This window comes from Patella vulgata, chromosome 3 (genome assembly GCF_932274485.2).
Source record: "Patella vulgata chromosome 3, xgPatVulg1.2, whole genome shotgun sequence".
Classification (NCBI taxonomy): Eukaryota; Metazoa; Mollusca; class Gastropoda; family Patellidae; genus Patella; species Patella vulgata.
In genome coordinates this window covers 18183827-18200686 of record NC_065881.2, presented here as the reverse complement: position 1 = coordinate 18200686, position 16860 = coordinate 18183827, and the positions used below count along the sequence as shown (strand labels likewise).

General features: G+C 38.4%; 1 protein-coding gene across 1 annotated transcript in view; it reads right to left on the bottom strand.

Annotated features, from left to right (window-relative positions):
• Positions 1-1966: 1966 nt before the first annotated feature.
• LOC126815298 (galactocerebrosidase) overlaps positions 1967-16860 on the bottom strand; it is a 33628-nt gene continuing 18734 nt past the window's right edge. Inside the window, exons 7-18 of the mRNA XM_056099948.1 lie at positions 10389-10519; positions 9684-9801; positions 9209-9246; positions 8601-8725; positions 7687-7826; positions 6882-6971; positions 6427-6519; positions 5899-6040; positions 4856-5033; positions 4223-4392; positions 3317-3393; positions 1967-2114 (exon numbers count right to left, since the gene is read on the bottom strand). Of these exons, the coding sequence (XP_055955923.1) occupies positions 1971-2114; positions 3317-3393; positions 4223-4392; positions 4856-5033; positions 5899-6040; positions 6427-6519; positions 6882-6971; positions 7687-7826; positions 8601-8725; positions 9209-9246; positions 9684-9801; positions 10389-10519 (1446 nt within the window). The 3' untranslated portion in view covers positions 1967-1970. The remainder of the gene's footprint in view (positions 2115-3316; positions 3394-4222; positions 4393-4855; positions 5034-5898; positions 6041-6426; positions 6520-6881; positions 6972-7686; positions 7827-8600; positions 8726-9208; positions 9247-9683; positions 9802-10388; positions 10520-16860) is intronic.

Here is a 16860-nt window from a genome sequence, read left to right as displayed (position 1 = left end):
CGAGTTGGAGGCAGACCACCATTAAATTTCACCATCTCGGTACCACCTATTTATAGCAATTCTCTCTCTCTCTCTCTCTCTCTCTCTCTCTTCTCCCCTTTTGCATGCCCATTTTTGTTGATTTTTTGGTCTAGAATAGACGAAGAGGGTTTGAATTAACATTTTCTGCCAGGTTTTGGTAAATATTAATGATTTTGAGGCGGAAGGATAACAGGGTTATCAGGTTGGCTACGGCGATATGTAAGGCAACTAGTTACATGTTTTTAGTATGCTTCTTCAAGTTTGTGTATCTCAAAATTTTGGTGGTCAACCTCATACAAATTTTAGTGCAAAGACATGACCATTTGTTCCTCTGTCTGTAGTGAAAAGCATTCAGCCCAACGAAAATTTTGGGAAAAATTGGAGTTGGGCAAAGAGGTCAGAATTAACATTGAAGTCAATGGGGAAATTAATGGTGGTCTGCCTCCAGTTGTGCCTGTAACTCCGAAACCGGAAGCCCTAATGAAGCCGCCATCCCTGAGCAGACAAACAGACACACGACAGTTAGAAATATTAAAGATAGTGCGGGTATCTGGGGGCCTACTGAAACTAACTTGTCGCACAGCGTGCCAGCGTATAACTTTGTTCGAAGTGTACACCGGGTAAATTGGGTGCGTTTGGCCTAGGATCCACTTGTAGACAAATCTGGCATTGGATTTATTGCATACGCTGTCATTGTCGTCTCAGTTTCACAATGAAATAAAACGAAATAAGGTTTATAGTCGCGCTATTCTTTTCTAACCGGTTTCGATTCCCCTATAAGGAGTAAGGTCGCCTGTCGAACCTCGTGGCTTTTCTCCGGGTCTCCCGGTTTCCTTCCACTGCCAAATAAACCCTACGCACAAGCGTATGATAGTCTCATACAGAAGGGATTTGTTTTGGTATATAACGCAATTCTGTCTTAATATCTTGTCTGTAGGTGCTCCAGTTACTGACTGAATGATGATGGTATCGTCTCTGCTAGAATATTTAAACCTTCGGGTTCATTTGCAACAGGAATCAATCTAGATCGGAATCAGTCGGAATTTGTTGGACTCTCGGGAATTGCACGGGTTTGTTCTACACGCAGTCAAACATGCTATCTCTTTTATGGAACTAGTATAATATTACCAAAATTACGTTCTAGTGTACTCAGTACTGTAAGGGAGATTAGATAAGAAAAGCCATATGGATGCTAGTGGGATGTTCTAGATTATTTATTGTGAATGCCCCAGATAAAAATTGAAATTTGATACATTTTGCCTTTCGAATGTTTGTTCCTTTAAAGGACTCGGTTTTCCACCCACAGCACCTAAACTACTAAAACAATAAGTGTCGCTCAAACAGTAGATATTATGGGGTTGTTATGTAACATCTAGTTGGGGTCAATACTTTTCTAGTATTTTTGGGTGGTGGGGTAGCCGAATGGTCTGACACTTAAATCATAAGGTCTGCTATTGAGTCCTGCTGCCCAACCTCATGGGTTTCTCCGGGTTTATCCCACTACTAAAAACCCTTACGCGCAAACGAATTATTGAAATAAAAGTGTGGAATGAAATAAAAAGGGGTTTAACGTCCTGCTATTCTGCTCCGACTGGGTTAAAGAAGACGCGCACACGCCATGTAGTGTGCTATGAGGACAATTGTGCCCTTACAGCGGCGCTACTGGCTACTCTTATATCGAATTCCAACTGCCAAGGGATATTTTACGTGCATGCCAATTGTACACAGGACATCGGGTTTTCGTCTCATTCGAACGACTAGATAGCTGCCAGGTCCTCCTCCACCCTACACAACTGACAAGGGGAAATCACGCGAAATAAAAAGGTACAAAATGTTTGTCCAGATATAACCTAGTTTCTGTCGGATAGATGTTAAACACAGCCCACCATCTTAAAAACAAATAAACACAATATTTCAACCAAATATCTTTTTATTATTTCCACGGTAAATTAAACTTTATTTATGTGCAAATCATCAAAGTAAGCCGTTCCATAGGGATAGGATCCCAAGCCAACCCAACCATTTGTTATAGATATGGGTGTTGTAATGTTGAATAGCATATTTTGATTAATTGCTCCCCATACATGATCTCCCTGCAAAATAAAATACAGCAATAAAATAGAACTCCAAAGAGTATTGACGTGTTTCGGTACGTCAGTTCACGCCCTGTTACGTCAACAATCAAGTTTCACCATGCATTATTGAGTATAGTAAGATCCAATACCTATTAAAGTTGAAAAAACTGTCATTTTGAATTCTTAATAAAACCGGAAGTTATACTTCAAGAACAAACTTTTTGATATTAATTGTTAGTAGACATGAGGGTCATCATTAAAAGATTAGGTCACCAGATAGAAATCAAAATTCAAAATTCGGCTCCCTAAGGATTTTTGCCATTTGGAGTAGGTTCGAAACAAATAAAAGTTTTCGAAAATCGGAATCAAAATGGTGGCTGAATACTGATTTGTAGATTTTTTGTAAAATCCAATATGGCGGCCAAACGGTTGAAAATGTTATGGAACAAGATCTCTGAAAATGAAAGATAATATCTGGGGCTAACACCACCATATGTCATTTTTTATCTATTTTTAAAATGTAGACAACTATTCATGTTCGGAAAAAATCGGAAGGGCTCGGTAATTTCCGGAAGTTTCCGGAAGCGGACGCAAAATTTTTGAATGCCATTTTGAAGGCGTCGATGTGTTCCGTATTCCTACCAACTTGATACCTCAAATAGTGATGAAGATACGTCATCTTGAATGTCGGAAAATATGAGGAAGGGTACTTTAGCAAATCTTTGATGCCAAATCTATTCGAGCAAACTTCCGAATTTCGAAAGACCGTCAGTTAGAGCCCATATGGGATTCGTCCAAAGAATCCAAAAATGAAAACCCGAAGACAATCCGTTGAAAAATAACCGAGATATGAGCAATCTGAGAATAAAACAGGGCGTGGTGCACAACAGTGGCATTTATTCCGCATTGTCGTAGCGTGCAGAGAGTTGGCCTAGGGCATCACAAAGCCGCTGCTCACCACTGTCTCAATGATAGGCACCTCTGTCTTAGCTGCAATACTAGACATAAGTCGTCAAGGACTGCAGTTGCAATCTTTTACCGCATTGACAAGGTTTTGGTTTCATCAGTGTAGAAAGACTAAATGCAGTGGAACAAATAAACAACCGAAAACAATTTCGAAATATAGGTATAATATTAATTATACTGGAATAAAATAAGAAATCTCAGAGTGTTGTGTGTATAATATGTTTCAATTGATAAATTGATAAATTCAGACCTACCCTTGCTTCCAGTGATATAACATCCCAATTATTTGTAACAGTAGTAACGTTTCCAGATACCAGTACAGTTTTCCTCACTAAAATTAAAATATTAATATACACGGGACATAATTAAATAAATAGATACACGGGACATAATTAAATATATAGATACACTGGACATAATTAAATATATAGATACACTGGACATAATTAAATATATAGATACACTGGACATAATTAGATGTATAGGTACACGGGACATAATTAAATATATAGATACACGGGGCATAGTTAGATACATAGATACACGGGACATAATTAGATACATAGATACACGGTACATAATTAGATATTAAAATATACGGGACACAATTAGATACAGTTGAAACCAATATCACTAGTTGTTTGAAAAATCTCCTCGGTTCCGGATCTCACATAACATAATTTAAACGGAAAGGTCCATTCCTGTTATCAAGCTGACTGGGTTGACATTTAAACATTTAATTACAATCTCTAATTTAACATATCAAGCACATAATGTTTTTATAAATGTTCATATTATTCCTCGTGTCATTTTATCATGCCAGTGAAGTCCAACGATTATACAGGACATCGAACCCTTCATCTCCATGGGTAGCCGTGTGTTTAATAAAGACATAATAAACACGTCTGAATGTTGGCCAGTGTAACTATGTTAGTGTCTTTATCTATCATTTATAATTAGCGTGTTTAGACAGTTTGGTCCCCTGATTTACTTCAGTTCAGATGCTGAATTAACCCCTCAAGTATCCTCAAAGAGTATAATTTACGAGTATTTTGAGTTAATGTATACGAACATAAATCGTAGATGAATAATAGATTAATCGATTAAAATCATAGATTAATCGATTCAAATCATAGGTTAATCGATTCAAATCAACTTACAAAAGTCTGATGACAAGACATAGAGTCGCTCTTTAGGAAAGAAAAACAAGAAAAGTCCGGATTCTGTGTCTGCTTGACAACCACTAGCTGTTGTTCTTACTGAAAGGAAAACCGAATCAGTTGTGTTTTCTCCTTCTAATTTTACAGCAACGTCAGCACGGATATCTTGCCTTAAAAATAAAGACAGTAACATTTATACCCAAAACAGAAAAATGGGCAGTGAAAGGCCAAAAGGAAAAATAAAAATCTTCGATTAGGCCGTCGATAATAATTTTCTGTTAAAAAAGATATGAAATAGGGGTTAGTGTCCTACTGTTCTGCTCCGACTGTGCTAATGAAGACGGAGATACGCCATACAGTGTGCTTTGAGGGACCTACGCTTATATCGAATTTCAACTACCAAGGGACCTTTCACTTGCACCAACAATGGGGAACCACGCCGGAAAATCCCGATAAACTTATTCCGCCAACGCAGGGATTGAACACGGGACCTCCAGTTTGGCGAGCCAACTGAACCACCGTAGCCCTCTATATGTTCTGTTAAATATTCGCCCAAAAGTTGCTAGCTATGTTTAAGTGCACGGTTGACACACCTCTTAAGGCCGGTACTGATATACTTATATAGTTTCTTACCAGTTATAATCTCCAATAACACTTAGCGTCGTATTGTACGTATCTATTTTACACCAGAACCAATGGACGGGCTCCTCTAAAACAACTTGTTTCATAAACTTTATATTGTTAACTTCGTCTACTTCAAACGATCCAACTTGTTGAGCTAAATTAAATGGTTCCGCCCCAACTTCATAATCTGTAAACGAATCAATAGATTGTGAATAAAAATATTTACAATAAAACTACTATAACGGGCGTCCTCGCTAGGGATAAAGGGGCATAATTTATTGATGACACCATACGGCGGAGACGGTCCCACATGACCTCTTTGTTCACCTTACAACATTGTTTTCCTGTACATTCATTACGAACTGGTGTGTTGACTACTGTTGGTTTTTGTCGTTAATATGGAACTTAACCCTGACACGTCGAAATACGGTTCTCTTACCATCGATAGGGTCACGCAGAACCGTGTTTTTATTAGCGACGCCTGGTGGGAATTCCTTCAGCGAGGATGCCCAATGGATTTACGTCCACACCACATATGGCAAACTTAAAATAAAAGATATGTCAAGTATTTCAAGCAATTTGGGGATGGAGGAGGGGCGTGCTGGTCGAGCATTGAGACTACTGGAAAATCAACTAGAACCCCCCGAGTTCGAATCCCGGCGTGCTCTGAGAAGAATTTCGTTATTTTTTCAAACTTACGTTGGTGTGTACGTAAATTAACCGTGATAGATGCAATCCGATGAAGAATGGGCGAAACCGCCCCTGCCAGGGCAAAATTCGCCTCCATCGCATTGCACATGTGGTCATAGTAAAATAACGATTTGTTAGTCTCACAAATGATATGAACACTGTGTTAACGAGATTTATAGCCTTTTCTATACTTTCTGGCAATCTGAGAACCACTATATGAGCTAAAGTCCGCATATTTAAACCATGGATTTTACTTATTTGGGAAATTCCGTTGAAAGAATTCCTGGAAATTCATATTTTGTAAGATCATCTAAACCAAATTTAAATTGACATTTCAAAAATTTCAACATGTCTTGACAAACCTTCAAAATCTTCTATATATGGAAGAGGAAATGGTCTGGAATACGGTATATTTGGGTAGCTTCCCTTAAAACCAGTCTGAAGAGTTGTTAGTGTCCACACTTCATCTCTTCCCAGATAAAGATAAACTGATCCATTGTTTACCTGAAAGGGGATGATTACAACTTCCGGTTACAATTTGTTATTGGATGAGTTAGTCCGGCTTGGTCTCCCCTTGTCAGGGGTGTAGATCGGGAGTCTGGCATAGAACAGCGCCTAGTCGTTCGGATGGTACAATTGACAATTGGAATTCGAAAAAAGAGTAGGCCGTAGCGTTAATGTCTGAGCAACATTTTCTTATATCACAATGCATGGCTTATAGAGGTCTTCAATATCCCGGTTGGTGCAGAAAAGTAGGATGTTAAACGTTAAAACACTTTTTAATTCATTTCATTTGAGTTATATTTGTAACTTTTTAAATTTCAAATTGCTGCATTATCAAAAGTAAACGCACGGTATATAATATGTTTATTTATATCTTAGATTTATACCTGGGTTGGGTTTCTCTGCTGGAACAGAGTAGGGGGCATTCCATTAGCTGCCATTCGACTATACCACGTGTTCAAAGACTTGAATTTTTGACCCTAAAATTACAAAATATTATCAGACGTCCAATAAGAAAAATTTGCTGAAATAGAAATGAAAATTAAAATCAATATTTCTTCATGAATGTTACAAAAATACAAAAATGCATGTTAGCTAATAAGCGATAAACGATCGTTTTTAACAATATGATGAACCAGGAATTGACCATGACGTCATCCCAGCCATCTTGGAATTGTGAAGTCATATAAAAAAAATCCATGTCCGTCAATCGATGTGTCCCAAAGAACAAGCATGCCAAGTTTCATATCTACCGCACTGGAATTGGCGGAGCCTTGTGCTTTTATCTTAAGGGCGTTTCCCCAAGAAAAAACAATGATTAATATTAATTAGGTTCAATTACCAGCACACCCTTTAGTTCAAACAAAGCTGACTGGTCATTCACATCAAATGGAGCAAGTGGTGGACGGGTGCATATCGAGAAGTCGTGCTCCTGAAAATTAAAAGCACAATATAGGATCGGTATTTTAAAATATTTTGTACTCTAAAACAGGTTTTTTTAAAAGAAAGTTTAACACCCAGGGTTATAATAATGGAAAAGAAGATATATATCCAAATAACAAGACAAATATAAAATAAAATGCGTGGTCAATTTATGGAATTTTCTTTCCTAACACACCATTTCTGTTATTTGCAAAGGCGTCCAAGCAATATTTCTGCACGGGGAAATTGTGGGCTGTAACCAGAGCCAGCGCCAGACTATTCTGCGCTCTAAGCAAGGCCAACTAGCAGCATTTCCTCCCCCTCGGACAAAAATTGTCATCCTCGGTTTTCAAAACACTTGTTTTGTAGGAAGAAAAATGAAACTGGTAGATTTATTCTATTTGTTCATTTTTGAGGTTGCAATGACCTAGTTATTCTCTAGAGGACACAATTGTATGGAATGGAATACAATTGATCTTAATTACCCAGCGTATTTGCCAAACAAATGATGCACAGCTAAATAAAAACTGATGAGACACTATGTAAACAACAAGTTTTTTTTATAATTGGATCATTTGTTTGATACAGATAGGGATTTCTAATTGAAACGTTGCACAGTAAAAAACAGTATAATTGTATTCCATAGAATTGTGAACACTGTATTTCCAGTCCAGTTACTAAGAGACATTGAAACAATAAATAGTTCGATATATCTAAACATTTACCAAAGTCTCTATAATAATTGTGATATCTTGCTCATCGGGACTCATTAATGCAACATAGCTACCTCCCGAGGTTAATTTACCAACACCATTTCCATGACTTAAATATTTCCATCCGATAGCAGTAAACTGGGTGGTGTGAGCTGCGAAAATAACATAATGCTTCAATAATCAATCTGATAGTGATAAAAGCACAGATCCTATTTCGTTTCGTTTTTTTATAATTCAAAATTTCGTTTTACTTGTCTTTAATACACTATGATCTGGAAGAGTTGTTATATAACAGTCGTTCTGGTTGGTGTCAGGGATTAGCCAATGAAACGGTCTGTTACTTCGAGTACTTGGTGTGTGATGTACGGAACACGCTGATCGCTTAATCACATGTCTGACGTCATTCTTCCACTACAACCGGTCAGATCTTCGTGTTGTGGAGGCCATCGAAAGTACAGAAACACGAAACGAATTTTAATCAGATTGAGAAATAATGAGATCAGGCAATACTGAACTAGTATGTATGGTTTTTAACATAGTGTAGGACATTAATTTATAACATCAATACAAACACAGAAAAAAGGCAAATATGTGACGAACATAATGACAGGCACAAGAAAAATTAGTGTCTGACAAAGTCTGTGACAAGTGCATTATTTCCAGGAATAAGCATTTAGTCAAAACAAAAAAACAAAGTCCAGCGTGTGCTCGTTCGTGTGCACGTAAAAGAGCCCCCGACAGTTAAAATTCCATGAAGCGTAGATAGAAACGCCGCTGCCCCAGCAACACCCACCCACCGCCCACACCCTAGCACACTGCATGGCATATGCCTGTCTTCATTAATTCAGGGTCGCGCCTAACAGTGGGGCGTTAACACGTCTCAATTATCTAGGATGTTGGTGTTTGTCTTTTACTACTTTTCTTACCTGTCACCCATACGTTGGCGGGTACTACATAATGACCAGACCAGGGTTCAGATGCCGTCATAATACCAGAATTATACCATGGTAATCCATAATAATAACTTGATATTAAATTCCATATCACTGTACTAGAAAGTGAATCAATATAAATAAATTTGATTGAACGGGATTTTATATGAGATGAACCTGTCTCTAACCCTTTTCAGAAAACACTTAAAGCCGCTGTTTGTCATAAAATGAATTTGGAATACAGTATTTGGCTAGCTGAATCTGTAATAGGAATATGATTTGAAAATGGTTTAATTTCGTTTAGTATTTATATAGCGATGATGAATTGAAAATTTCGCACCGTTAGGCATCGTAAGAAACCAAGAAACCGGTGTCACCTATAAGTGTTGGGAAACATCTTTTGATGGGCCTCTTTTTAATCGGATCGGATTTTCTTACTTTTGATAATTTGTTGGTTTTTTATTAATTAAATGTTAAATAACCAAGAACATTGTCCGAAAAATAGAAATGGTAATCTATAATAAATTATCGTTTAAATTTAAATGTATTTCTGGAAATGGTTCCAGTAAAACTGTAAAGGATATAAGAAAATAGTAACTTACGTTGACATATAACCATTAACGTAATTTTGATTCAAAGTCTGAAAAACAATATGAGACGTTCAATGTTCCACGGATATAAAACATTCAATGTTCCACGGATATAAAATATTCAAATAGGACGTGCAATGTTCCCTTGTCATACAACGTACAGTCGTACATCATTTATACAAATATTGGAGTTGCGCAATGATTTCATAGAAATGCACGTGCGGGATAGCGTATCTGTATTTTAAGTTGCTAAAATGTCCCGAGCAATACTTTGTGTAATATTAATGTCCATTCCCGACCTTTAAACCATACGAAAACTTCTAGCCATGTGAACATAATTCTTTTGGCTAGGACTTATTTTCTTGCCCCACCAGCAAGGCGTTACGTTTGATACAACACTTGGGCTGACGCTATCCGGTAGTACTAAGCTCTCGACCTTTAAAACACACCAGAACATAATTCTTTCGGCAATGATTTATATTCTTACCCGTGCCAGACAACCGGGACCAGTGATAGGGTCGACGCAAGACCAATCTTCGGATGCCCATAACGATTTATTTAAGGCAACAGCTTCTGGCGTGGAGTTCGTACCGGGGTAGTGAGATCTGAAATGAAAATATTAAATTTGATACTACTCCCGGTTCTTAATGCTCACGATTGTGTTCCGATGAAAAATGTTCACATTGCTAGCAAGTTCTGTCGTATTGTCCTATTAACTCACTCGTGCCAGGCAACCTGGACCTGTAATTTCATCAGGACATCCCCAATCTTCAGATGCCCACAATGGTTTATTCAAAGAAGCAGCTTCTGGGGTAGAATTTGTTCCTGGATAATGCGACCTGCAATCGGGAAATGATGAAATCATCTTTCTTAAATAGCATGAAACGATTTGGGGTTGGTTTTTTTTTGGTTTGTTTATTTTTTTATCTGCTTGAAGTTAAAATGTTGACTACGTAGACTAAGCGGTAGGCACAGGAGTGACGTTTTCAATATTTGGCTACTAACCCAAGACCATAAATGGCATTTTTTAATTCAGCATCTTTGTTCATATCGCCGGCAATATCCCATCCATTTTGATCACTAGCAATAATTTTAGTTTTATTAAAGCCAGCATTATCTAGCGTTTTCCTTAGTGTCTGTCAAAAAATAAAAGCACAAAATGTTAGTTTGAAATCAATATTTGGCTACTAACCCAAGACCAAAAATAGCATCTTTTAAGTCAGCATCTTTGTTCATATCGCCTGCAATTTCCCAATTCATTTGATCACTAGCAATAATCTTAGTTTTATTAAAGCCTGCATTATCCAGAGTTTTTCTTAATGTCTGTCAAAAAAGGAGAGTATTAAAATGTTAGTTTGAAATCAATTGGTATTCTAACATCTTCTTAAAACCTAATTTTAAGTTATACGGGCATCTCAAACGTCAATTTCTAAGCGACATTTGTTAGTAATAAGACCTTAGATGAAGCTCCAAGCTATTGCGAAGTTAGAGCTTTTTCATTTTATGCTGAATGTCTTGTAAGTGGGTGTGACTTTGGACATAAAAGACAGCGCTACATTTTTAAAAACGATATGGTCATCACAATAATAATGTCGACAGATATAAAAAAAATTCCTTTAGTTAATACATTTTATTTTTAAAATTGAATAGTGTTTTGATTTTGGGGGTTTATTTTTTTTTTGGGGGGGGGGGGGGGGGGGTGCTCTTGATAGGTCCACTTACAATCACTTAATTTTGTTCTATTAATCTAAAAGATTTTTCTTCGCGACCGGCGGTGGGTCAGTGAGCATGGCGTTGGTTCACTAACCAGGTATTCGTGAGAGAAAAGCGAGATTTCAAGACGTATAGTTTAATTTTGTTCAAATTAGTTCTACACTAGTAAGTACACAACACAGTTTACACATTTAGAGAAATACACTAAAAAAGTAATTATGGATATGAAATTCACTGAACATAATAATGCAGGTATTGTCACTGGCATAAATAAATACTGTGTCCTTCACATCATAATTGTCCTTGTTTAATTTGTTTTTCTCGGTGAATTCATGTAGGAAAGTTCACCGTTACTGTTTAGTTCAGTTTGTTTATGATTTTTACACGAGGAAGTTTTCTAGAAAAGCACCGGAAGTTGTAATACTAAAAGGGAGATAAACTGTGGATAATTTGTGGATCAAGACCACAGCGATAATCAATAAGCTACAAGGCCTTAAAGAGAGTAAACACGAACATCGCCACCCCCCTGACAGAGTCAAACAAGTAGTTAAACTGAAATAGGACTATAAAGATTAATTAAGATTAAGGAAATATTTGATATTCAAATGTTCTTTGAAGTATCAGAGAATTCGAGTCTTTAGATGTTTTCTTCTAACAAACAGATCTTTGCAGCGGGACGGATGTAAATTCCGTGGGCTGTTCCGACTTTCACAGTTCGTATACGACCATCCTCTCCTGGGTAAACAGCGGTGATACGACCAAGTGGCCAACTACCACGAGGTTGGTTGTCTTCGACCATAAGAACCAAATCATTAACATGTAGGTTTGGTTTTTCCTTTGTCCATCGATGGCGTAAGGTAAGATTTGGTAGGTATTCCTTAAGGAAACGCTTTGATACATGGTTAGCAAGCACCTGTACTTGTTTCCAGCGTTTTCTGCTGTTGATTTCTTTGTCGTGTACAACAGCTGGTGAGAAGGTTGTTTCTGCTCTTCCGATCAAGAAATGATTTGGCGTGAGAGCTGTAAAGTCATTAGAATCGGAACTGTTATGCGTCAAAGGACGGCTATTCAGCACAGCTTCTACTTCGATAAGTGATGTTCGAAGTACAGACTCAGAAACATTGAGGTTACCAATAACTGCTTGGAGAGCTGTTTTGGTTGAGCGTACAAGTCTTTCCCAGGCACCTCCAAAATGTGGACTTAATGGAGGGTTGAAATGCCATTCGATCCCTATTGGTGCTAGAAAATTGGTGACTTGTTGTTTGTTCAATTCGTTTAAGGCTAACTTCAGTTCATTGTTCGCCCCGACAAAGTTTGTGCCATTGTCACTGTAAATATGTTTAGGGTGTCCACGGCGACCAATGAAATTACGTAGAACTAAGATGAAATCATCTGTTTCAAGGGAGTCTGCAACTTCAAGATGAACTGCTCGGTAGGTCATACATGTAAAGATGCATCCCCAGCGTTTGACATTACTGCGACGAACTTTAACGAGCATCGGACCAAAATAATCAATACCAGTATGATGGAATGGACCAGTCATACAATCGATTCTGCAGCTGGGAAGATCAGCCATTCTTGGTACCATCGGTGAGCTGCGTCGACGCTTGCAGTAGAAACAGTTGTTGATTACAGTTTTGGTAGCACGTCGAGCAGATATAGGCCAATATTGCTGTCTCGTATGAGATATTATGTGTTCTACTCCACCATGGGCAGTTTTGATATGAGCGTCATGGAGCAGTAGATTGGTGACCTTGTGTCCATGAGGTAAAATTAGCTGATGCTTTGTTTCGAGTGGTTCTTTCGATCTGGATAATCTACCACCAACTCGTAGATGAGTTCCATCATAGAGAGGTGTTAATGGTAGTAAAGAACTATTGTGTGGAAGTTCTTGATGATCGTCAAGACATGCGATCTCTTTAGGAAATTCGTCTTCTTGAGCTTGTCGAATCCAGCATCGTGAAGCGTGTTCATATTCCTTTGGTAGTAGATTGTCGTTTCTTATGGGAATAAGATTCAATCGTTTGATGGGAACAAGAAAATTCCGGATAGCTCGAAGTAGCCATGCTGTTCTTCGAGTGAGTTTTATCCACGTTGAGAAATTTTTAGCTTCTAATATATTTCCAACTTGAACTATAGGAAGGGTGTCCTTTGGAAGATTATTCTCTTTGGTGGTTGTAAACATGACTGAAGATCCTTTGATCTCAGGATCATTAACTGGGATTTCATCATGTTGTGTTTGTTGACTTGGCCAAAACTTTTCACGACGATGAAGATAATCTGGTCCGTTGAACCAAGGATGGTCCAACCGTAATTTCGATGCAGGTAACCCACGAGAACAGAAATCTGCAGGATTATCCTTTGAGGGTACAAAACGCCATTGGTAATTTTCAGTTGCTATCCTATTTGAGATAAATGGTTTGAAACGCCTCGTATGGTTGTTGAGGTATTGAAGTACTGTTGAGGAATCAGTCCAGAATATGACCTTTGTAAGTGGTAAAAACAATACATCCTTCAGCAAACACCAAAGTCGCACTGCAAGAACTGCCGCTTGAAGTTCGAGTCTTGGAATTGATAATGCAGGCTTGATTGGTGCTACTCTAGTTTTAGATGCCAGGAATGAGCAGATTATGTCTCCGGACATATTTGAGTATCGTAAATATGCCACACTTCCGAAGGCCTTTTCTGAGGCATCTGCATATATGTGCATTTCAACCAAGCGGACGTCTGAAGAGAAATTAAGATGGTGACGGTTTAACTTGAATGATGAAAGATGTTGCAGTTCACGTACCCACGAACTCCATTTGTCATCAATATCTGGAGGAAGTGGATCATCCCAGTCATTATTAGATCTCCAAATATCTTGTATGATGATTTTAGCTCTTAATGTGAATGGGGAGAGATATCCACATGGGTCAAAGATTGAGCTAACGATGCTAACAATCCCTCTTTTGGTAGTGGGTGTAACCTTTGGTTGTGGATTAAAGATGAAGATGTCTTGTGACACATCCCATTTTAGGCCAAGGGCTCGTTGTAAGGGTATGTCATCTAAATCAAGATTAAGGGTAGTGATTGCTCGTTCCGATTCAGGAATGGAGTCGAGTACATCGGTCGAACTAGACATCCACTTGTGGAGGTGGAATCCGCCAAGTTTCAGTAGCTCAGTTACTTCCTGGTAGATGCGAATAGCTTCTTTGGTCGTTTCTACTGACTTTAGTAGGTCGTCTACATAGAAGTCTTGAAGAGTAGTGTCAATAGCTTGCTTACTAAATTTATGTTTATTATCAGTAGCAGTTCGTCTCATAGCATAATTCGCACAGGCTGGTGAATCGGCTGCTCCGAATATATGCACATTCATTTTGTAAGCATCAGGTGGACCAAGTTTTGATATATCAGTCTTCCACAGGAACCGAAGAGATTGGGCATCTTTGTCAGGAACTTGATAGAACATCGACTCAACGTCACCAACGATGGCGACACTATATAACCGGAACCTTTGTAGAACTCCAAAGAGGTTGTTAAGGAGATCCGGTCCGGACATGAGGTTATCATTAAGTGATGTCCCGTTGTAAGTAGCAGATGCATCGAAGACTGGGCGTACTTTGCCTGGTTTATTTGGGTTGATGACACCGTGATGAGGTATATACCAAGTGAGAGGAGAGGTAATAGATACATCTTCATTGGTAAGCTTCTGTGCGTATCCATTTTCTACATAACTGTTTAAGGTCTTGCTGTACAAATTGTTTAGGTTATCATCACGAGCTAGACGCTTTGCTAATAACTGAAAACGTCTTTCTGCCATTGGGTAGTTGTTCGGAAGTTTAGTTTTAGGGTTTTTCCATAGCATGGGAACTTCATAATGACCGTTGACTATACGTGTATTCTGATCCATCAAAAGAGATTCCTTCCGATCTTCAGACGATAAAGCAATTTTATCATTGTGGGAAATACCAAAGGACTCTGTTCTCCAGAAGTGAGTCATCTGCTCGTCCAGACTGCAACTGCGAGTTATGAGGTTAACGTTCACTGTTGGATCTGTAGGATTATTTCCGGCCACCCCCATGAGAGACCATCCCAAGGTAGTGCAAATGGCTATGGGTTGATCAGTGTCCCCGGATCTAGATTCGAGTTGAAGATGAGCTTCTGGGATATTGGCTCCTATTAGTAGTTTTACCTCTTCTTGCATGACATTCAAAAGTCCAAGTCCGGTGAGATGTTTCCACTCCGGATTAATTATCTGTGGTGAGCATTTAAATATATCAGTTGAAACCATCCAGGCCTCATTTACCTTAATTAGACTACCAAGCGCATCATCAGCTGATTTGAGCGAGAATGATACCGTAGATGATTGTTGTGATGTTTCACCATTGATAGTCTGAATAGTTAGCAACTTGCGTTTACCTTTAAGTCCTAATTCTTGACCCAGTTACTCTCGTATGATCGTTATTTCGCTAGCTGTGTCTTGAAGGGCGTACGTTTTGACACATTGTCCATTTGGGCCGTATATTAGTACTCTGACTATTTGGAAACAGACTCGTGATGACTTTGATTGCATCTTATACATAATCTGTGATTTTGGCGTAGTATGACCACTAGATTTGTTTAAATGTAATGTAGTGTGATGCTTTTGTTGACAATTGGGCTCACGACATAAGATTTCAGAAAAACATGTATCCGGTTTGTGAGTTCCCTTTAAGCAGTTTTCACATAACTTATTATCTTCAACAAGTTTGCGTCTCTCTAGTACAGACTTATTGATGTAAACTGGACATCTGTATAGGTAATGTAACTCTGCACATAATACACATTTATTTCTGGGAATAACATTGGTACTTGTAGCGTTTGGTGCTGACACACGGTTATCAGACGATGATAGACTTTGGCTTGTAGAATTTTGCTTACTAGTAGTACTGGTCGTAACTGGGGCAGGTTTCTTAGCCATGTTGTTCAAAGTTTTGTATTTAACTGAATGATCATGTGAATATGATCTGTGTTTATTTTGATTAGATTCTTGTTTTGTGTACGTGGCTGCGTATGGATTCATATCCGCATTAACGCGCTCATATAGCCAATCCTGCATGTCAATTAGTGTGGGATCACGTAATTTCACAATTCGTTTTGAGAATTCGTTCCAGCTATTAATTTTATCAGTTGGAAGTCTTTTGATACACTTTAATAATATTTCACTACTCATTATGTCCGACATGTAGTTCATCTGACGAAGTGTAGTTATGCTGTCTCTTACAGAAACGTAAAAATGTCGTAACGCAGCTGGGTCGTTCCGTGCTATCTGCGGTCCGCTTATAATTTTGTCTAATACGGCTCTGGCTACTTTAACACGATGTCCAAAAGCAGACTTTAATTCTTGTAAGGCTAATGCATAATTCCTACCACTGTAACCAAGTCCCTGGATGTGTGACTTAGCCTCGCCTTTAAGATGTGAAAGTAATAGGTCCATCCTGCGAGTATCATTTATTCCGGGTCTACAATGGATTTGCGAGTGTACTTGTTCTATGAACTTAGGCCATGACATAGGTGAACCAGAAAATATTGGTAAGTCTACTTTAGGTAGATCACGCTCACTTTCAAGTTTAATAAGTGTTTGTGTTAATTGATCAGTAGTATTTGTCAATGTGTTATGTGGTATGACAGTTTCTTGACCGGGTACAAGTTGGTCTATCCACGCATCTATAGGCCTACTAGTAGATTCATGGTTCTGTATATAGCCCTGTGGTGTGGCATAATCACTATTATTGTGACATGTAATAGGTTCATAAGGTGCTGCAAAAGGATTCATTTCAAATCGTGGTGGTTCTTGCACATTGTTATTGTTTATGTTTTGCAAAAATGGATTTGTCGAAAACTCTGTATTTCTTGGTGGCTGTCTCAGTGGAGTACTACTTATAAACGGATTGAGGCTGAGCTGTGTTTCCATGTGATGCTGACCATCT